This window comes from Colossoma macropomum, unplaced genomic scaffold (assembly GCF_904425465.1).
Source record: "Colossoma macropomum unplaced genomic scaffold, Colossoma_macropomum, whole genome shotgun sequence".
Classification (NCBI taxonomy): Eukaryota; Metazoa; Chordata; class Actinopteri; order Characiformes; family Serrasalmidae; genus Colossoma; species Colossoma macropomum.
This window is the reverse complement of record NW_023494793.1, coordinates 15,067,882-15,092,089: the sequence shown is the minus strand read 5'-3', so window position 1 is coordinate 15,092,089 and position 24,208 is coordinate 15,067,882. Positions and strand designations below refer to the sequence as shown.

At 38.2% G+C, this 24,208-nt stretch overlaps 1 protein-coding gene across 5 annotated transcripts in view; it reads right to left on the bottom strand.

Moving 5' to 3' along the window:
- gapvd1 (GTPase activating protein and VPS9 domains 1) overlaps window positions 1-17,266 on the bottom strand; it is a 68,149-nt gene extending 50,883 nt beyond the window's left edge. For 2 of the 5 annotated variants that reach the window (XM_036578617.1, XM_036578618.1), the window contains exons 1-4: window positions 16,949-17,266; window positions 5,032-5,245; window positions 2,950-3,217; window positions 2,183-2,758 (exon numbers count right to left, since the gene is read on the bottom strand). In XM_036578617.1, the coding sequence (XP_036434510.1) occupies window positions 2,183-2,758; window positions 2,950-3,217; window positions 5,032-5,216 (1,029 nt within the window). In that variant the 5' untranslated portion in view covers window positions 5,217-5,245; window positions 16,949-17,266. The remainder of the gene's footprint in view (window positions 1-2,182; window positions 2,759-2,949; window positions 3,218-5,031; window positions 5,246-16,948) is intronic. The other 3 variants (XM_036578619.1, XM_036578620.1, XM_036578621.1) reach the window with 3 other exon arrangements.
- Between the last annotated feature and the right edge of the window lie 6,942 nt (window positions 17,267-24,208).

Below are 24,208 nucleotides of genomic sequence, written 5' to 3'. Positions count from 1 at the left end.
TACTTGCTGAAGGTACAGTGACAATATTCTCAAGTTTAATGCACAAATTGTAGAATGTGGACTGAAAATACACAAAGTTACATCAACAGACAAAGGTATTACATCATCCATTTGAAAAATATAGTCAACTTCTAGTCATATTTCCCAATAATGTAATAAGGTATTGAAAATATAATGATAACTTTGATAATCTATTAGATGTATTCAGATGCTTCACTGCTGCTACATCATTGATATATGTTACTGAGAATCTGTTAAGTGTTTATTTCATCTAAAAAGGACCACTCACAATAAAGTGTTGTCCTCTCCAAGAGACAAAGACAGTGACCACCCTCACAGCACTGTAGAGGGCAGCAGAAAACATTCAACCGATAGCCACCTTCCAAATATAGCTCCACTGAATATTTCTTGAAGCTGACAAGGCTTTCAAAAATTCCTCCACTTAATCTTCCTCAAAGCCATGTTTTTATGCCCATATTAGGAACTCCGGGTCTAAGCTCCATTTCTCTACGGCCAGAATGAACTGGGTTTTCGAAGAAAATCTCCTCTATCGTACCCTGTGTTAAATAAAAATGTTCAGAACCCGATATGTTTTGTTCTTTGTACATTTTTCTCCCGAATACCACTGAATCCTTCAAATTACGAGTCGTTAAAGAGTTGAAATATGAATATTGCTACATATAAGCTAATGCTACGGCACACTGAATTCACGTCATTAGACTGGCAGCCTCCTTAAGCAGGTTTTGGCAGAAAACATTTCTATGTACAGGCTGAGAGCAGATGAAAAGAAGTCAGAACAAAATCAGCAAGTTTTCCTGCAGTTCTCTGTTCTTCATCTGATGCTCACTAAAACACGATACATCTTTCCTTTTAGCTTGATTTGGAAAGATCTACAAACATACCTGCACTCAGCCTAATTCAGTACAGACTGAATGCTGGTAATATTTTTCTGTGGACATTTTCTCAGTACATTAGCCAGATTTTTGTTCGACTTTTCCTATTCCACCTTAAGTGGTGCAGCAGTTGGAGGATCCAGTGGCATTCGGGAGAAAAATGTACACAGGACAAAACGCATCGGGTTCTGAACATTTTTATATAACACAGGGTCCGATAGAGGTGATTTTTCGAAAACCCTATTCATTCTGGCCATAGAGAAATGGAGCTTCGACCTGGAGTTCCTAATATGGGCATAGCGAGGACTACAGAATGACGCATGACAGTAGTCTATACAGATAGTGGTTGGTCATTGTGTATAATGAAGTTGAGTTGCCTTTGGGTTGTCTGCTGGAAGTTTATCACATTTCTGGAGAGCATCAGCAAGATTCTGCTGCTTGGTGGTGTCTTCCTGTCTGTTAGCTATCATGAACTCCTCGTACTCTTTCACATTAAACCTCTACAGGTGATTAAACTGACGCAGGCGTACTTTCACGCCTCGGCACCCCAGCTTCACACACATTACAAGTAGGGGTCTTGCTTTTTGGTGTCCCTAAAATAAAATATCTCCAAACAAACAACATTTTAGTCAAACAACAGCTAATGTCATTTGCTCACTCAGGTACAGACTGAAGCTGGCACGGGTTCATGGTATGATGTGGAATGGATCGGTGACGTGTCTTATGTTACAGTGGGTTTATGGTCCAGTGCAAGCTGCGGACTGGAATATGGATCGGTAAGTGGATCAGCCCTCGCTGTCCGATATCTAATGAGTGAATGACGCCAATATCAGACTCAATACCAATATAGGATCGGATCAGTCCCATCTCTAGTTTAAAACACAAAAGTTTCCTTTTCAGAAATGTGGTTTCTGTCTGGTTAATGCTGACAATATTGGGTAAGGTTCTTTTTGGTGTAATTTTAGTAGAAGGAAAAGCAGCAAAATAGACCAGTCAAAACAAGATTAATCAGGTTTGTAAGACTTTTTTTTTTTTAGCATAGAGGAGCAATACTCAGCAAGCATGGGGTCATTAAGCTTATAAATTCAAACTTGTCTGACACCATGATATTTTGAGAATATTGTAATATTGAATTCTGATACTACTGCCACACTATTGCTACTAATGTTACTCTGGATAAGAACATCTGCTAAACAAATAAATGTATAGATAAAACAATGTTGCCTAAACACCTAGCAAAACTGTAACATATGATGTTCAGTGAGACACACTAGCATGATAAACTCTACCTGCATGAGATTAAAGCGTGCCACTTCATTGATGGGAGCATCAGAGATGATTCCATACTGTTCAGGATTCACAATGGCTGGGCAGATGAAGCAGGTCAGCAGCAGGTCTGTACACATGGTTTTTACCTCGCTGACATCCAGCCTCTCCACCCGTGCTAGTGTCTTGTACATCTGAGACACAATCCACCGCAAACTCTGAGGGAAGCAGTAGGTATTCTGCTTCAGGTAGCCAATAAAGGAGTTGACCAGGGCCACTAGCTTGGCTTCGTTGGCTTCCACAGCCGCCTGTACCTTTTGGCGGTAAGTATCGGAGCCCTTCTCCCCAAACAGGCGTTCTTGTTGGGCTGGAGTAAATCGCTCAGTCAGCTTTGCTGGGTCAGTTTCCAGGTGGTCCTCATCCTCCACCAGCAGCTGCATAATGGGCTCATGTAAAGTGGCAGTGAGGAAGAGTTTGGCAGAGTACAGGCCCTCAGAGAAAAGCTTGAAAAGGATACTAAAGGCACACGTGCCCCGTCGCAGCAGACGACGAGGGTTTTCACTCTCCTTAAGCTCAAATTCAATCAGGTAACGTAGGACCTAGGTATAAAGGCAGAAATCTTTTTCAGTCAAAGCAAATGCAATTTTCAGCCAAAGCTTTAAAGTTTTAAGCAACCAGGAGTAGTTGACTAGCAACAAAATAAACAACAATACTCATTCTCTATAAGACAAAGGAAAAGTGCACTGCATAAAACAACACACTCCATTTAAGGTGTGTACTCTGTACCTACCTGTAGCAGGTAGCTCTCATCCTCTTGCATGATGCAGTTGCCATAAAGAGAGGTAAAAACAGTATGGATCACTCCTTGTGTATGTTCCTGGTTTAGCCTCTCTCCGGCAACAAGACAGGAGGCTACCAGCCGTGGATTCTCCCTCAGCCGCCCAAGGAACTCTCCATAGATGCTCTCCTGAAAGCCCAGGGTCTTATAGCCATCCACAAATTGTGTGTCCTCTAAAACCTTGGCATGCTGACAGCATTCAGCTGGGGAGGCCTCCACACTATGGGCAAGAAATTAAATATGCCATTTACACTCTAATTTAAGCTATTACATGAAATGGTTACAATACAATGCCTGCTGTCTGAAACATTGAGTGCGTTTACATACACTTAATAATTAAATCATAATTGGATTTCTGTAGTTATCGATTACTCAAATGCTGACGTAAACAGTATAGTCCAATTTCTTAGACCAGAGTAAGGTCTAGATATTCAATTAAAAAATCTGATAAAGAGAGCTGGATTTTAGCTCAGTAATCAAATTTCTCAGCACATGCGTACTCTTATTCTGATTTCTTTCAGATTTCTCAGTCTGTACATGTTCGAAAACAGACCGCAGTACTGAAAATAGGCAAGCTGCGTTTAATGTAGCACCTGCAAGATGACAACGAAACACTTTTGGAGCCATGCTGAAACCAACTAAAACAACTCATGCTTAACAAAATGAAGAACTTCATCTTCAATATTCTTCATCTTGTCTGATTACTGCCAGTCTCACACAGACCTGGAGTTTGTCCATTATCTGAGTACCAAAGTGCCTTGGTGCAATTCCTCTTTAATAGGCAGAAGAACAGAACAGGTAGGAGAATGTTTTCAGTAGCTTAAAATATAAAGTGTTATTAAGCCTGTCATTAACTCAAAGGGAAAAAAAAATTAGTAGCTCTCACGATCGAAAGGGGCCGGAAATCCCCGATGCAAGGGAAAGTCAAGTTTAAATGAAAAAAATAGTCAAGCTTTTTGCTCGACAGAAACATCTTCAATATTATTTTTAATGCAGGAAATGCACTGGATTCAAGCATTTACTGAATGGTTTTAAAAATACATCTATGAATGTAAAAGTACCTTTTTTGTTTAAGGTAAGCCTAAGAGTGTACAGGTTACTGTAGAATGCTAACACCCATTTTAATATCAAAATTTAATGATTAAATTATGTTACAGAACAATGTTAAGATCAGTTAGCTTTTCTTCATTTAGCTGCTGAAAAGCTGCTGACTGAACAGTGCAGCAAACATGTCTTGAGCTTTTCTTACTCTCATACAATATTCACATATTTGCCTGCTGTACCAAGATGGATATGAGTATTGTCTAAAACTTCCAAGCCTTGGTTTTGGCTTTGAAACAACAGATTTTAGCTATCTCCAATTAAGACAATACTTATACGAGAAAAGAATTCAATTTTAGAACCCATAAATAATTGTATTATTAAAATAGTTAACAGCATATAACTCGCAAACACTTGAAAAGAAAATTGTCTCTAAGTTGTACAAAAGAATTTGCTGATTTAAAACCTGACTCTGACCTATGTATTAAGGAAAAATGAAAACATGAGTGTGGCAGTCATATTTCTAAAAACGATTGGGAAAATATTCACACACAAAAATGGAAAACCACTCACTTAATATTTTTGGGAATTCTGTTGGAAACTTTTTTTTTTTTTACTACAAATCAGAAAAGTAAAAGAATATTAAAAAAATTGATGATTGCAGCCCTATTTACTGCATTACTGTCATTTTTAAACTTTTTAAAGAAACTTAATTACAGCAAACATTAATGAAAAAAACATTATTGCCCAAAATTGTCTGTTATACATCTGGCTTGTTCTGCATCACATTGTGATGCATACTGTATAACAAGCGGCTGGCAAAACCCAGCCCTACTACACATGCTACCAGGTGACTATGGCCTGCGGCCAGCTGAAAGCTTGATGCCCATAACAGCAATAAAGTGAGGCAGGACTTGTCAGAATGATTGCAAATAGTTTTACATTTTCAGTTGTTCAGATTACTTGGTATTCAGTCAGTTGAGGTAGTTTTACCTGGTGAGGATGAGGCGGTCGAGGTTAATCCTCTGCTGCTTGGCTATCCAGGCTGCACGATACAACTTCTCCGCTGTCTTCAGCACCTCACCATTGAGCCGTTGGATAAGCTGCTTCTCTGAAGCCACATACAGCCTCTCTTGCTTCAGGTGGTGGGCCAGAGTGTGGATGTCTGGCTTCACCATCTTTCAGTTGAGCCACAGAAAGGAACTTACTGTTGATGGCAGAGTAAATGTGTGAACGTTACATACACAAAGAACTTTAGATGAAAAGAGCTAATGAAAAATAAGAGCTAACTGACAGAAGCCAACAAAACTGCTAAAAATGCTGGGAAGCAGAAGAAATAATAAAAATATTATTAAGATATTACTTGAGTTTAAGAAATGTGACAAGTGAGAACTCAATGATAATATTTAATAATTATCAGGACAGCTAACAATCTTATATGACAGAAAACAGACTAATGGAATCCAATATGAGAACAATATCATTACGATAACCGTAAAAAAAATGCTTATAGATGAAAATACATTTATATTATAAATAGGTATTCTGAAAGTAAACCTTGAATTACAGTAGGGACAACTAAAAATTATATTTTTCAAAAATAGCTTCTCTCTAACATTATATATTCCCATATTTAAAAACCATGTAAAATCTAAACTCTATGCTCCACCAGAGAACAGCGATCATCCAGCATCTTTTGGTTAATAAATGTAATCTGAAGGATGCATAGAAAGATAACCACAGCCATCTAGACGCTACAACACACTAGACAAAAACAAACAGTACAAAGTGCTATACCACATACAGGCCCTCTGCAAAACAGATATCAAATGTCTGAGACAAGAAAACGTCAGTGTATGCTTCTTATTGTTGTCCCTCTGTTGCATCCAGTGGCCTGTAGATGCAGTCTTTCTACAGTTTCCTACATTGGACTAAACAGATTTACAACCTCTGACCAAAACATAAGACGCAGGCTTTACACTACCCCCACTGGAAAACAGAGTTCAGACATTTAATGTTTCTTAAATATTATAATGCATAACGTTACAACAAAGCTAATAATCAAAAGCAAACTTTTAGACTTACATGACTGTTTGAATATTTTGACTCAACTGTTCTGGTTACTATGGTTTCCCTTTACAAACACTCTTCTTTGGCAGGTAGATAAAAAATAGAGTTCCTTTCTCTATATTTGATCGATTTACACAAAGCACAGAAATTCCATTTTATTTTACTATCTTGTCCTCCAATACTGACTTTAAAAAGTTAAACTAAAATTCATTGCACAGCGTGGCCACATGCCATGGATAACATCCAACAGTACTTCATGACATTTTAAAACGTATAAATAAATAAACGATTAGGCAAATAGAGACATTACATGTTTTTACAGGGCAGAAGGATTTAGAGGCTAGCAGAGTTCTCACATTCGTGCCTAAATACTCAGAGCAGTTTGGAGACTGAATGGAACAACGCAAGATAGAACACAGAATAAAAGAAAGCAGATTAATTACTGCATTTGGTCTTATTATGGTCTTATTAGAATAACAAAGTCTTGTCTCCCTTGCCTGCCACCATCTTTATACGTCATGAATGGCCAAAAAGAAAATCACAAAAGTCACCCTTTCTCTCACAAAAATACCTCAGAGGTTACAGGTTCCTTAACGATGCACCTCTCTAACATTACTTTGAATGCCATTACTTGCACTTAAATGGCTTACAAGTTAAGCACATGTAGATGATCAAACTCCTATTGCATTCTTGTCCGTGCTGAGTACAAACATGTGACAAATTAAATGAAAAACCTGAATAAATGAGTGCGGATGGTTCCAAACAAATATACTTCATGATATAACTACGCAAGTAACATTTGACAATGCACTGTGGCATGTATAAAAATGCTCCTTCATTTACAATTCATGACCATCTCACATTACAAGACTTGAGAACGTTGTAAATCATAAAAATCGAACGTGTTTGTGAATATTGGAAGCAATCACCCCAGAGCTAGATCGAAAGGCTAAAGAGTGACTTGTCTCCCCTCTAACTTTACAAGATTATCCGCTCCATCAACTGCTTCCATCCAAGCTCCCAATATGGCACATCTTCGTACTGAGGAGCTTACTGACTTTCAACATGGCAAATTAGAAACTTTTAGGAGCAACAACAACACAGGGGCAAAGTGGTTGGCCAGATGGGCTTTACGAAACAGTCTGTCACCTGGAAGTAAGGCTAGAACAAGAACTATTCATCAGGAGCTTCATAGATTAGGTAGGTTTCGATGGTCAAGCAGTCGAAGATCACCTTGCGCAATGCCTAGCGTCAGCTGGGGTGGTGTAAGGCACACCACCACTGGAAACTGGAGCAGCAAATCTTTGATGAGTTCCAGGAGGATGTACAGCATAAACTGTAAAGTTTGGTGGAGGAGGAACAATGGTCCCGCACACAAAGTGACCCTTGTAACCTTAACCACAATACTGCAAAAAACTAATTACACCAACACTAAACAATTCTAAGTCAGTATGTTTCTCTAACATATAGCACTTCACATCAAACCACTCTAAATGACTTTACACTCCACCATCACCTTGGTCAGGCCTACAGTTCATTAGTGGTGCACTACTCTTTCCTGTCATTGTATTTTTTTTTAAATATAAAGCTCCAGATATGGTCATAAGATGTGCATGAGGACACAACACAGCGTGACGTACTGAAAGATATTTTTTTCCATTTCCAAAGATGTCAGCTTTGGATCCATCTGTGTGGTCAACCCAGTCAACCCACACATAGACTATACTTGGGCAGGCCTCCTAGGTTTATTAACGGCCACCAAAGTTTATTGGCAACCCGTTTCAGTATTTTTTATATTCATATTTTTGTCCATCCGAGAGAACAATGCTATTGCCTGCTGATAATCACACATGCTCTGCAGAGAAACGCAGAGAAACAGAGAGAGAGAGAGAGAGAGAGAGAGAGAGAGAGAGAGAGAGAGCGCGAGAGAGAGAGAGAGAGAGAGATGTTCTGTGGTATTACATAAACACAGTGGATATTTTACAAGCACAAACAAGGCAAAGCAACTCTATTTTCTCTCCTTATTGTGTAATTGGTCTCTGATAGTAGCATCACTGAAAGAAAGCGCCAACTATGCTGCGTTGGTAGCTACAAGATTTAAGAGTGTATTCAGCACATGTAACTTGGCCACAGCGCAACATGCTGTAAAGTTGTCCTGTTTTATACATCTTCACTTTAAAAATTTAAGATTGATCAGTTACAAAATATAAAAAGAAACATGCTAAACTTGCACTTTGTCTTTTTACATAAGTAAATTTGTGCACACAACTAAATATAAGGATGATTATAATTTGTTTTCTCTGCAGGCTATGGGAGTTAGAAAGGCATAGACTAATTTTAGCTGAGGTTAGACTACTCATTTTTCAGGCATTTTCTCAGTAGATATGAGTATTCAAAATATTTTAAGAGAATATGGGATGAAGATGAGGAAGAGATAATGAATATAATTTATATTTATATGAATTAATATAAATTAATATAAATTGATTTCTGTCTCATCTGTCTTGGCAGTTGTTTATTTTGACATCTGTTGTGCAAGCTTAGATCATGCAACTGCTGGCCAGTGGAAAAGATGAGCGCTACAGCAGTGCTGGTCATCCCTTTCTCCAATGTAAAGCGCGAAAGAGATTTTTCAAACATCAACAGGGTAAGTGAATTTTATCTTTCTTTAAGCGCTATACTTATATCATTTATTCTTATAGTAAATATAAAGCCAAGTGCCTGTTTTTCTTCTGTTTTTTTCTGGTCAAAAATTACCTGAGAAACAGACTGAAAAGGAAGCAACTGGCTACATGTCTGCAAATATCAGTAAATGGACCAGCACCACAGGCTTTCCCAAATGCACATGTGGGAGCTTTTCTTTAAAAAAAAAAAAAACTAGAGATTAAGAGCTCTGAGAAACAGCGCCAAAGATCTTCATTTTTTACTTACAGAAACAACATAAGTTTTAAGTGTAATCTAGCATCCATATGCCTACATAGAGGCAAAATTTGATAATAAATAAATAAAATAAAAATCACTAAAAATCCTCTGCCAACGTTCAGCTACACAGAGATGTTTTGTTCATTTTTATAGTTTACTTTGAGTCATGCTGACACCAAACTACACTGACAGTCCGTGTGACTGTAATGAAGACCTAGATGAAGTTCGAGCTGATTGAGAGAAGCTTTAAGGATGCATTTACTATTCCAGTGTTTGCTGACAACATTACTTGCATAGGCACTAAACTAAAACAGCAAAATTTGGACATCAAACATGTCTTGGCTGATTCATTACATCTGCGCTACACAGAAAATGTCAACATTTTTTGCAAATTAGAAATAAAAAAAAAAATTCACCAAACCAATCCTTTAAACAAAACTTCCATGTAACAATTATAATATACTAATAAAAAAATGAATGTGCAAATCAAAATATTAAAACTGGATCATAATTTACAGCTACTGTAAGTAATCAGCAATAGCTAAAGAAGAAAATAAATATTTATTTTAATAGTACAGATCTTTAGGTCACAGCATCATTCAATGTTTTAATGTGCTAGTCTGACATTTTAATAGACGAGCTCTGTGTGAACAGGAACAGTATCTTACTAATGTTTGTAACTAGGGGTGGGAATCTCTAGGCACCTCACCTCACGATTCTGATTCAGAGGGCTGCGATGCGATTATAAAACAATTATCTTTTTTTCTATACAGGATTTCTTTTTTTCCCTCACTGGTTCTCAATGACTAAGAACTGGCATGCAGACTGCAGGTCACATAGCAACGCAGTCTCGCCTAGCTAGTAGCTAACCAAAAGGCAAAGAGAGAGATTTAAGATAAACATTTGGAGATGACTGGACTTATTCGCATTAATAAGCACCACAGTTGGTTTTCTGGTACGTTAAATCTGCAACAAGAGACTGTCAAACACTAAAAAGTTGCGAAGATGAAGTCAGCTTCTCTTTTGAATTTTCCCGTTCCAATTCCAAAATTCGAACAAGAAGCTGGAGAATAAGAAACGACTGCAGCCTCATAAAACAGTTGAACATTGAGAGACATTTTACAAGACACTGTTCTACTTTTGAGGAAAAGTTTTCCGGCGGAGATGGAAGGAAAGCGACTATAGCTAAAGCTTAAAGCAGAGCAAAGTAAATCTGCATTTTCGTTTATATTTTTAACCTATATTAGGACATTAGCACATACTGAGACATATTGGACATTAAATGATGTAACTCCAAAGGTGGTTTGAATTTTGTTGGAAGGACAAAATGGCTTCTTAACATTTGGTTTGTCGACTCCTGAACTAACCTAGCTTTCAATGCAGAGGGTGCCGGTCGGATTTCTCGTTCATCCAGTTGTGTTTTTGTTATGTGCACGGCACAGAGTGTCCAGGCGCTGCACTTTCGCACTTCCAAGTTCCGCCTTTTGCGTTCCGTCAATATTACGCTATAAATTAAAATCTAGAAAATCGATTTTTGACATTTGTGAATCGATTCAGAATCGTCTGCATTGCGATGAATCTAAGAATCCATTTTTTCCCCCAGCCCTAGTACTGATGGTACTTCACGGTACCACCTTAATAAATGACAATGTCAAATACACTGCTTTGCACTTGAGCATCCCATTAACCAAAAACAGACTGTGACCAATGTTACTCGCACGCTGGCGATAGAGTTGCTGGACCAGAGGCACTACAATGTACAGCAAGTATTTCACAGAGCATCACCCCAGTGCATAGATTAATACTGTTTACAACGCACAACTGCATGGCCAAAACCCCTGAATCTTTTTTCTCTTTTTAGGTCCTAGAGGGGGCCTGTGCCATTTTTAGTCACCCAGTGTGCAAGGCTCACTTTCTAGAGGCACTGGGAACTAGATCAAGGTCCCCTTTTCACTTCTCCTTGTGAAAAGCTGAAGCAAATTAGAACAGACAGCACTACAGCAGGTAAATCACACAAGAGCAAAAAAGGAGCAATAGTATGTATGACAGCATTTGTGTAAGGAGCTTTGCATGGTTGAACAGAATGCACTGCAAGACTAAACATTCTACCCTCTGATACGTTCAGAGTTCTAGCAAAATTAATCAAATTTGTTATCAGTTCATAAATTCACAAACCCACATACTAATAAATGCATATATAGTGTCTCCCACACATTATACTTGGGTGACCCCGACTAAATATATGACTCCTGTCAAAGTACATTTTTTAACATTTTAATAATTTCCAACTGTCATTTTGTCCCATTTCAACACATTTTTAAAATTTTTAAACAAAACAAAAAAAGGACAGACTTTGCGCAATACTAGACCCAATATCAGCTGCTTATGTTGTGGTTCCGTGCAGCTTTGTTCAAGTTTTTTTTTATTTTTTTATTTATTTTTTTTTGTTCATTACAATGTTTTAAATACAAACACAGAAGCATTTTTTGAATACCCAACTAATTATGTGCAATGAATACTAAGATGAGTTTGTACATCAACATATATATCACAATTTCCCACACCACTAGATACACCCAAGATTTACTTCAGAGATGTGGGAAACAAAATCTCCAAATGATAGCCCCAGCCCAGAGCAGATCAGACCCAAACAGTCTTTCAGACTATTAGAACTGTTGAGTCTGAGCTGAGAAGGTAGCGACTAAATCATGACTGGAAACACAAAGACCCATCAAAATGACAGTGAGTAGTAATACAGTTGGACAAAGACAGTGGAGGTACACTCCTTAAACCAATAAAGTATATATAAAAGCACTTCTACCTCCACCTCAAACAGACAATTTGAGTGAGCAGAGGTAGAACATGACAAAAATATTCCCTGGTCAGAGAACTCATACTGAAAGCTATTTCAGTACCTGTGTTTGGTCAAGGACTCTTCCACTTTACTGATGACTGACTGACCACTGAAAATTTCACAAGTTATCGATTGGTAGACTTCTCACAGACCGGGCTGCACAACTTTATTAATTTATTTGTTTACTTATTTACTGACTTAATCACTTATGCACTTGTTTGTTTATTTAAACCATTTTGAAACAGAGTCTAAGCAACTCCACTAGCCAATTGTGAACTAATGGCACCAGTTAAGTTAAACTGCTCGAAGGGTTCCCCTCACATTCATTCAACAGCAACAGTTAGGGCACATTTTGCACAGCATGCTTGCAACCTTGCATGCTCAATGAGTGCACCAACCAACTAGGTTCAACATCTCTCCGTCGTAGAAGTCCTGACCTGCTTCAAATCGGCCATCATCATCCAAGTGCCAAAAGACTCCACAGTCACATGCCTTAATGACTACTGTTACTTTAAGTGCTTTGAGTGGCTGTTAAGTGCTTTGAGTAGTTCTTCATGGCTCACATTAAAGACTCCATTCCACCTACATTAGACCACCACCAATATGCCAACAAGCAAAACCACTCCACAGAGAATGCTATAAGCCATATCATCTGGCCTGGCACACTTGGACAATCAACTTCAGCTCAGTATTCAATAATATCACAGCCCAGAAGCTAGTCAACAAACTACACTGACTAGGACCTGAACTCATCATTCTGAAACTGGATTTGAGACCTCCTGAGCAACAGGCCTTAGGCATTCAGGATCCAGGATCAGGATCCTTGAACACTGGAACCTCCAATGGTTCCTGCTCACCCATGACTGCATCACCAGACATCACAGCAATAACATCATCAGGTTTGCTACACTACAGTTCAAGGGCTCATCTCCAATTACAGTGAGACAGCCAACAGAGAGGAGGTGAGTCCTCATGCAAGGACAACAATCTCTCTCAATGTCAGCTGATTGTGTTAAAAAATCACTACTGCCTCTGGTGGGCAAATTGTTTACTGTTGAAGTATGTCGAATTTCATATGCCTACCTTAGAAAACATGAAGATGCCTTAAAATAACTTGCAAGAGTGGCAGGAATAATACAGAAAGTTGAGGGTGTATATTATGTGACATTACATTTAATGCCTTTATGGTTTCATCAAATGTAATCAAATAACGCAGTGGCTTCAAACCTTTGTCCTGCTCTGGACATTTTAGTGTCCCTTCTCCCAACACACCTGATCCAACTAATCAGTCAATTATGGCTGCTGCTAATGATTACTGAATAATAAGCCTTGCAAAACGTGTCGAAAACTTTGTTGCACCACATCCTATTCATTTCAATGGAGTGTCGCACAATGCGAGGTGCAGCGCAGTGAATCGCAATGTCCGAAATGTTTTGAGAATAACTGGAGCAGCTGATTACAACTGAGGCTGGGAAGATACAATGTGCATCTTATCAACTGTATTATAAAATGTGAACACACACAAGCTGGCATAAACATGTCACTTCAAATTTCATACAGGCACAAGCAGATATCACCAATACCACAGTGGAGTTAACGGGGTGGGGTGGGGGGGGGGCTATTCGTAAAGCAGCTTCTGCATTAAGCACTGCTATATTTACAGGTGACAAAAATGTCTGCAGCATTTATGATTTTAAAACTGCATATGTTTAAATGCACAAACCAAATAAATACAAATACCTGTGATGAAACAGTGATAGTGATAGCTAGTAAAGTTAAGTTCTTCACTTCTATTATTATATTCTTCAACTATTCCATATGTTATTTTTTGTGAAAGTAACAATTCATTTTTGTTTCTTCACACACACATAGATGATGTACTTTGTGTGTATTTATATGTTTTTGTCTTCTACAAAAAATAATTGTTTGTATTAATTATGCATTCATCAGGCACTGTAGTCTTGTTTTGGCAAAAATCAAAAAACAAAAGCAAAGTGAATGCTGCCAAATCACAATCTCGCAAAAACACAATATATATAAAGAAAGGTATGTTCCTGCACACCTCTATATGAGTTTAGTTATACCTATGAACCAGTACATTCAAAATGAAAATGCACCTACCAACAAGATACTAACAGACTCATGTAGATCCAATTCCATAGTGGAACTGGTTCCCAGAACCCACTCCTATTCACAGAACAACAAACAAGCCATCAGTTAAAGACTAGTAATGGTATTTTTTGGATGCAATATCAGCAAGTAGCAGCATATTTATGCCCTACGCTTTAGTAGATGCATCTCTCCCATAAATACAGAATTTAGTTAGTTAGTGTTTGCTAGCACATTCCATTCCAGCAACATCTGTGTGTACTCTCCTGAGTTGTGCTAAATACTCACATAACAGTGCCAGGAAAAATCAAGTTGATGGTCACTGCTTCCCCTTGAAGCCTGTTTGGAGTGTGGGTGTGTGTGTGTGTGTGTGTGTGTGTGGGTGTGTGTAAGAACATACATGCACCACAGCCACATCCTCTTGGCCATCACACTTCCTAACTCTTGACTCTTTCAGAAACAAAGCCAGCTTGACCTCACCATCAGCTTTCATGCATAGGCCATACAGACCTCTGTTACATGACAAGAGAAAAAAAAAAACATGTTGCTCACTTCATTAACAGATGATGTATGACATTCTGTCTTCCATGTAAATGTTCTTGAACTGAACTCAGTCATTTCACTACATCATTTTACTGTTTTACTCTTCTTTAAAAGTCATCTATCCATCTGTGATTCCAGACATTAAGGAGTGAGAGAGAATAAGAAAAGAGAGGCAAAAATTAATGTGCCACACAAAGCTGTAGCAAGACTGACAAGTTTGTGACAACAGCGAAAAGAATGTGTAAACACCGCAGCTGTCCTTCACAAAATCTTCCAAGAAAGGGTTCAACATTAACAGCTGCTTAACTGTCCGGAGCAAGCAAAACACTACATTGGGACTACAGCGTTGAAAATAACTTGCCTGGTCTGGCAAGCTGAACTCCAGTCACAGAACAGTTTTTGTAAGACGTATGTGCTATAGCAAAAAACAATATATTGTGATATGTCACAATATTTATTTTTTCGGACATCTCATCAGTTGGAACTGAGAAAAAAAGAATTAGTAGTGCTACACTTAAAAAAAATACTAGCAAAACTATGAACACAATGATTTTTGTTCAATATTTGGACAGTGTAGCACTAAATTCATTAAAAAGGACTAATTTTGCTCTTTTTATTATGAAACATGTTGGTCAGTGCTCTATAAGTACTAACATAATTTATCACAATAACAATATTGTCATACTAGTGTCTGAAAGTAAACAACAATCTTGATATTGCCTTCATCTAATCCAGTTGTGTCAAGTTAAATCTAGTTATTCAAATTGTTTATTAATAATCATATGTAAATCAAGGTATGATTTAAAATGCCACTGAAGCAGGAGCATGCAACAAAGTGGTTAAGAATCTATATTTGTACGGAAAAATAAGTTCCCTTGGGTTGACTTTGATCTGTCCTCAGTGGAGATCTTTTGCATGATCGGTGCTACCTGTCCATGGCAGAGGTCTTTTGCACATCTGGTGTTACCTGGATTATTTTTTCGCAGATTCCGCTTTTTATACAAACAGTCATGTAATAAAACAACTGTTCTAAGAGATTTGTGATACAACCCAAGTTTCCCAACTAATAATACTACCATTAAAAAAACAAAAAAACATCTGCTTAAACTTTATTTTTTAACAACGACACAGATCATTCTACACTTACAGTTATGCTTGAGTCATCATGACATTAAGTGCAAAGCCAGCATTTGTGCCAGTGAATTCAATGTGCCGTACCAAACACTTTTCACTTAAGGAAACAGAAGAAGCGTTGCTTACACTCCCGACCCTAAACTTATTTCGTTATTAAACTTAACTCTCACGATCATTACGGTCGAAAAATACGCAGGCAATTCTGTGGAAGTTAGCCCCAAGAACGATACAGGAACGCATCCTGACATTTCAAACGCAAAAACAAGCAGCTAGGAAGTAGCTGGCTAGCTAGCTAGTTGATTCACTTACATTACGTACAAAATAAGCATTAAGACAGCCAAAATTAAGGACGCTGAACTAAACATCTTACCAGACAGGTATAAATGCTACAACCAAGCTCTTTATAAATCTTACCACTATCTAACTAACTAGCTGACAAAGTGGGTGACTAACTAACTAGCTGGCCGGCCATTAGCTAGCTAGCTAGCTAGCTAGAAGATTAACCTAGATAAGCTATAGTTTCTAGTGGGTTTCTTAATCCTTTAGTCAGACGGGGGGTGCGCATTAAATGGTAATCACGAACAGTACCCCAAAGCAAAAATGTCAGATAACTTAGGGTTCCTGAATAAGATGCTGGGCTGTGTAGCTGCAGAAATGGCACAAATGGTTAGCTACTACTTGATTTAGCCTTGCCTTGCGTTGTTAGCTATGCAATTACACTACGTTAGCTAGCTAAGCTAGCTAGCTAGCTACCTAACAAGCATTAGCAAGTAACGTAGCTACTATCAGCGACTGAAAACAACTTCACAATACATATCGACTAGCTAACCGGAAAACGGTTGATTAAATGTCAGCTTTTGCTTAGCTAAGAGTCATCTGGCGAGTTCGTGTATTGTAGCTAACTAACAAATTAGATAACTACAACATACGAACGCATTCAGTAGCTGATTAAAATGCACTTATTTTACGCGGAGGTGACATGGACAATAGTGCCACAGTACAGCAAAATGCATCTGCGTGCAGCAATTAAAACTCACCAAACAATGTTTAAATACCCCGTTAGGTTAGCTAACTAATTAAGGCTGCAAGTGCACTTATAACGTTGTTGTAACCAACAATGTTTGTATGTCACCAGCCACAACGACGTCTTTGTAAAAAAACATAATTTGCTAGCCTACTACTTAACTAGCTAGCTAACGCTACTACCGCTAGCAATGGTTTAGCAACATGACTGACGACAAGCCCTGCAAGCTGATTAGCACAAAAATCTTCACTTACCCAAAAATGTGACCGTTTATGATATGCTGTCGGTTATGTATTTACAGTTAGGTGTAATCCTGTGATCCGTATCCCAAGGTCCTACCAGAGCCCGTTTACAAACCTAGGTTTAGCCAAAAGAGCTAGCAAGCACCCTGTTACGCTACCAGCAGCAACCTCTCACAACTGCAAATGTCATCATTGGGAGACTTGTATCCGCATGCGTATACGTACCATAAAACAGAACCTGTTTGTTCATAAATAAAAAATCAAGTAACTGCGTGCGTAACTAAGTATCACCTATCTAGTTAGCTACCTTACTAAATTACTGGGACGACATTGTTTGGTTTTATGTTACTATTACAATAAAAGCAGGGTGATGAATAGGACCGGCGTCACTCATTCATGTGAAGTACCTTGCATTCATCAGCAAGTGGCGCTCAAGTCACACAGCAAAAATTTTAACGCTAAATCGAGCGTGGTAATTCATGTGAATTTAAAATGCAGCCTATTAATCTAGTAAGAAGTAAAAATATGTTATGATTATTTTTACTTTGATTTGCCAAATTCGAGAATGTAAATGACACTGCATGCCCTTCTGCTTTGACAACGTCAACGAAGTTAGACGACGTTATTTATTCAAATATTAAACCTGAGCCCTGATTGAAACTAACTTACATCCGCCATTTTAGCGATGACAGCACGCTAAAAGGCGCTCCTGAGAGAGTAATAAATAGGGACTAACAGAGCTGCTTTGCAAAATTGTAATTTGTAAATGGTTAATCCTTTTTATACAGAGAAACTCACACATGCAACATAGAACAGCATAAAATATTTTAACACTGCTGTCGTATTTTTGAAAGCTTTTCAACTCCTATTATAGGACTTTATGTGTTTAAGACTCTTTATTGAACAATGTAATATGTATATGCAAAGTGATTGGTTTAAAATCAACCGAGGGCAGAAGAGTTACAAAAGTTATACCAACTTAAAAGTAGTACAACGTACAAGAATACTATTTGCTTTTTTTTATTAAAAATTTAGGGTGCGTATATACAATTCAAGATCTTTATGAAAAAAATATCAGTGTTTTTTTTTTTTTATGAAAAATTACGATTTTGTATATAGACTGTTGCCAAAAATAACACTACTTGCAATTTTATGGAAAAGAAGAAAATCCTTCACCGAAACTTTCTTCCAATCTATGTAGTGACATTTGTTATTCCAAAAGCTTATACAAGCAGTCGCAGACAATTATTTTCTCATTTGTAAAATTATTTCTTATTAAATGATATTAATGATAAATGACTATTCATTTATCATTAATATCATTTAATAAGAAATAATTTTACAAAAAAAAATCACTCCACAGCAAGGCACAGGTAATCACTCTACAGCAATGCAAACAAAACAAAGCAAAAAAAAAAAAATGAAATAACTGAAATATATTGGGACGAACTAATGAAGGACCTATATAAGAAGAATATAAAAGAAAGAATAATCTGAGAAGAGAGAATATATATATATATATATATATATATATATATATATATATATATATATATATATAATATTTTATAATATTTTGACACAGGAACTGCACCAAAAACTGTGGAATATTCTTTACAGGTAACTAGAAAAGAGTATTTTTCCATAAAACTTGCACTTAAAAAACTAAAATAAATATTCAATTTTTTTTTTTTTTGCTGATGACACTAACATTCTAGGCCTTGTCACAGATGGAAATTAAACAGCCTACAGAGACAAGGTTAGCACTCTCTCAGAGTGGTATCATGACAATCTCTGTCTCAACATCAGGAAAACAAAGGAGATAATCATGGACTACAGGAAGTTGCAGAGGGGTGGTCACTCTCCCTTGTACCTGAATGGAGCCGAAGTGGAGAGAGTCAGCTGCGTTAAATTTCTCAGTGTCACCCATCACATGGCCTGTCCATACTGCCATCAGGCAGGAAATATCACAGCATCCAGGCTAGAACAACTCGGCTAATAAACAGTTTCTACCGACAGGCTGTCAGGCTTCTGAACAAGCTGTGAAGCTGTGAGTCCTTTGAATACCATTTCACTTTGTCACTTAGTATTATTTATTATTTATTTATTACATCATATCACTGCTACAGACAATATCACTGTCACTTAAAAAAATATATATATATAATCCTTTGTTTTCCTGATGTTGAGACAGAGATTGTCATGATACCACTCTGAGAGAGTGCTAACCTTGTCTCTGTAGGCTGTTTAATTTCCATCTGTGACAAGGCCTAGAATGTTAGTGTCATCAGCAAAAAAAAAAAAAATTGAATATTTATTTTAGTTTTTTAAGTGCAAGTTTTATGGAAAAATACTCTTTTCTAGTTACCTGTAAAGAATATTCCACAGTTTTTGGTGCAGTTCCTGTGTCAAAATATTATAAAATATTATATATATATATATATATATATATATATATATATATATTCTCTCTTCTCAGATTATTCTTTCTTTTATATTCTTCTTATATAGGTCCTTCATTAGTTCGTCCCAATATATTTCAGTTATTTCATTTTTTTTTGCTTTGTTTTGTTTGCATTGCTGTAGAGTGATTACCTGTGCCTTGCTGTGGAGTGATTACCTGTGCCTCACCACAAGCATTTCCATGCATGAATATCCAACAAAATAATATTATGAAAATTGTCAAATGCCAGTGAAAGTTACATTATGTTCTAGTCACAGTGTAGCTACTGAGTGCTGCTTTGGGTGCAGCATCTTACAACACTGTCACAACACAGTGGCGACATTGTCGGTACATTGTCACAACCATAGATATACATACCTAGATGCCGCGTTGTCTGTTGTTCTCTCTCTGAGGCGATACATCTGCACATCTGCCATGTTGGATCAGTCAGGATCCACTTGTGAACAAATTCACTTGTACTGAGAGGTGATGAGCTCTAAATTGGCCACAACTTCGTTACTTACCAATTTTCACCAAATTCGTTTTGTTATAATCCTCAGACATAGATTATTCTAGGTTGCACAGACTCTCTCAGTAGCTTTTAATTCTTTAATAACTGTGATCTTGCTGATTAGCCATCCGGACCAGCAGAAAAGTATTTAGTCTGCACCTGACATTAAAAACTCAGCATAGCGTGAGCTCTGGTAGAAACATTATCTCACACACATCAGCAAATCCATCAATGTGTGAATCACTTTAAATCTTAATAAACATAAAAATAAAATGCCCCCCCACACACACACACAAAGCATAGCAACAAGGACGAAACAGAAGTTGGCTTCCTATTTGCCGGTTTCTGGTGCCTGAAGCTGCACCATTTAAGGTGGAACGGGAAAATTCAAGCAAGAAGCTGGCTGATGAACCATTTAAGGTGGATTGGGAAAATTTTAACAACAAGCTGGCTGATGAACCATTTAAGGTGGAAAACGAGCAAATAAAAAAGCTAACTGGCAAATAAGAAGCTAACTTCACCTTCATGTAAGAAGGTGCTAATGTTAATCTATTATGAATACACAGACGAAGGAATGCTATAACTTACCTAGCTACAAAGCATTAACCATCATTGTAAATAAATAACTACCACATCAAGTTCAGTTCCCCTGAATAGACTATCAAATGAAATAAGCTCAATATAAAACCAGAGGAAAACAGGCACATAAGCAGGTTCTCTGTGCCTCACCAACCACATGGCCATAGGTCACGGCAACAGTTCTTTGAATCTGGCAGGAGGTTTTTTCCACTCTTTACTGTGTTTTACTTCACTATTTCCCTCGATCCATAGCACCATAAATTCAACGATTTCCAGACCCAACACACCTGGGTCATGGTCTCTCTCACACACACACACACACACACACACACACACACACATCATCTAAACTGCTTATCCTTCTGGGTCGTGGTGGGGTGCTGGGGCCTATCCCAGCTGTCATTGGGCAGAAGGCAGGATACACCCTGGACAGGTCGCCAGTCCATCACAGGGCAGACAGACAGACATACACATTCACACACACATTCATCCCTAGGGGCAGTTTAGCATGTCCAATTGGTCTGACTGCATGTCTTTGGACTGTGGGAAGAAACCGGAGTACCTGGGGCACTTGAATCTCAAAATGTTATGCACTGTTTTGGTACATGTAGCGGTCATAGCATATTGTACTGTTTTCTGTGCGCCTTACAGAGAGATAGTTTGTTTGTTTGTATTATCATAGGTGGTGTTGTGTAATCATATTTTGCAATTACAACGTTGGGTCTGTCAATGTTATGAGTAATAGCGACCTCTACTGTTCAAACCAATGAGCTGCGCTGAATGGGCAATGTGCTGTGGTTATGTGATCAGGCCGACTGGTTGGAGAAGGAAAATACGTAGGTTGGACCTGTGGGGAGCTGTGCACAGTGTTTTCGCCAAAAAAGAGCTCCAGTTCGACATTAAAATTGTAACGACTCCTAAATTTCTTGTCAGAAGGCGCACACGCTATGTAATTATTTGTTTTTTAGTCCACCTTTGTAATATATTCATTTATCGTTTCAGAAGTCAATGTAAACACGGGACTTGAGAGAGCATTGATGTTGGTTTAGTAGAATGGCTAACTAAATCTTCATGGACACCAAATGGACTTTGCTGAGAAATGCCTTTTAGCCAACAGAGACTCATTTTACACTGATAATGCAATTTGTTTATAAAATTCAATGTTTATTTCATTTTCATTTCAGCAGAAAGGGAGGGAAATATATGCTTGCCAAACATCAGAAGGAGCGTGGTCTCATCTGTACCAGAAGAAAATCTTTAGGACAGTTACAGTGAAAAACGTGGCCATTTGCGGGAGTGAACAACAACGTTCGCCAGCGTCCCTGCAAAGAACGGAGGCCCACGTTTCTCGAAGACCCCATTGCTGCTTTCCATGCAGAAGACTTAGAGCGTATCCAAGTATTCGTCTCACGCGACATAACGAACTTCAATCGCCGAATCCAACGCATGAGGAGTTGGAGCACAAGAAGATTGTGCTGCAATTGCCAAGAACAGCCACAAGGATGCAGTGTTACGACGTCCAAGGACAATTCAGTTTGCAATAATTCATAATACCTTCGGTATACCAGGTCAGACTGTATTTCTCAAGTTGGGATTTTTGCTTCTTGTCTTAATTGATGTTATTTAATACTTAATCTGTTTGACTTTCATTGTTTAACATTAAAAAGTACTTCATAAGTTTGTGTACTTGACCAAGTAATTGTGTCTCTAGAAGATGAGAAGGCACAATTAGAACAGAAATTAAAAACTGAAACCTAGAAAGACAAAAAAATTGAAGAACGCATAGCTGAAATTTATGCAGATCTTAAAATATACAGGGTAGGGCTCCAGGAACCAGCATCTGAAGTTGAACAAGAGGTAAGGCAAACAGAAAAGGTGAAACGCCCAACAGAAAAAATGCTTGAGTTTAGAAGGGATGAAATAGCAAGAAAGGAAAGGAAGTTTATGTTCACGTATGTAAACTTCAAAGCAGAGGTTTAGTTCATCAATCTAAACTTAAGGAAGAATGCTCTAAAACCGAGTTAGGTAAAATGATAATAGCTGCAGAAAAGTATGAGTCAGAACTAAAAGAAAAACATGAGAGTTTACATGCATTGGCCACCCTGCTTCAAGATATCAGAAGGAAAATGGATAGCTGCACTTCAGTTGCCACTGAAATAATTGCACTCCTAAAAAGGTGTTATATGGAAGCTGGTATCAAGGAGTATCAAGCACTGGATGAAGGGAGGTCATATCTAGGTTTTATGGAATTTTCAGACTTTGTGGCAGAGGAGGCACGAATTGCATGCAACCCGGTTTCTTCACTTCATGCACTGAAGCATGCAGATAAAAATTCAGGGAAGGAACAGAAGCGACTCAAGGCCAGCACCCTAGTGATGTCAACAAACGTGTCTCAAAAAACAAGGGATTCAAGTGCAACAGAAAGAGACAAAGGTCCCCAAAACAACCCTTCTGCCACTCAAAACAAAGGGCAAATAGAATGTACCTGCTGTCAACAAAATCACTTTATATACAAATGTGGAAAATTTGCAGCAATGCCTCTAAAAGAAAAAAATCATCATTGACAACAATATGTGCTTTGGTTGCCTCAGAGTAGGCCATGTCTCCAAAAATTGTAGAAAGAGGGCCACTTGCAACATTTGCAGATGGAGCCACCCCTCTCCACTTCATGAAGAACGTCCTCAAGTAGAAAGGTCAGAAGTACCAACCCATGAGGACAATGCTTCTACGGTCTTATGCAATGTGAAAGCAGACAGTGGCGATCGTACATCAATGATTGTTCCAGTATGGCTTTCCTGTGTAGCCAAAAACAGCCCAGAAACCTTGGTGTATGCATTACTGGACACACAGAGCAGTAATACATTTATTGACCAAGATGTCTGTGAAAAAATTGGAGCAGACAATGACCCTGTAAAACTGAGGTTGTCAACAATGATTGACAAAGGTACAATAGCGAATTGTCGAAGGGCAGTTGGACTAAGAGTGAGAGGGTATTTTTTGCAAGAATACATCGAGTTACCACCTGCATACACTCAAGAATACATCCCACTGGAGCAAAATAGTATTCCCACTCGTGAAACAGCAAAGGGATGGACCCACCTTTGCAGCATAGCAGAAGAGATGCCAGATCTATTGAATTGCCCTGTAGGGCTTCTAATTAGCTATGACTGTGCAAGGGCCCTGAAACCAAAACAAGTGATATCAGGTGAAGGTTATGATCCATATGCAGTCAAAACAGATTTAGGCTGGAGTATAGTGGGATCCATAACACCTCATTCTAGCTCAAGGGATGTAACGGTGCTGCCATCGCATTTCTGTAAAGGAATTCCCGTCTGTCACACCTGCATCTGTGTTCAAGGCATTGGAAGCAGATTTTATGGGACACAAACCCCAGAGAAAGGAAAATATCTCAAGAAGATATTTAGATTCTACAGCTCTTGAATGGGAAAATTCTACATAATAAGGAAGGACATCTAGAAATGCCTCTACCTTTCAGAGAGCGTCCTCAGCTTCCAAACAATAAACAGCTTGCCACAGTCCGATTGAAGCACCTAAAAACTGGAAACTGGAAAGAAACCCTAAGTACAAAGCAGATTATGTGAAATTCATGAACAGTGTCCTGGAGAATGGTGATGCAGAAGAGGCAGATGCCACAGCATATGAGGGCAGTACATGGTACATACCACACCATGGGGTGTACCATGCAAGGAAACCAGAGAAAATTCGAGTTGTATTTGAC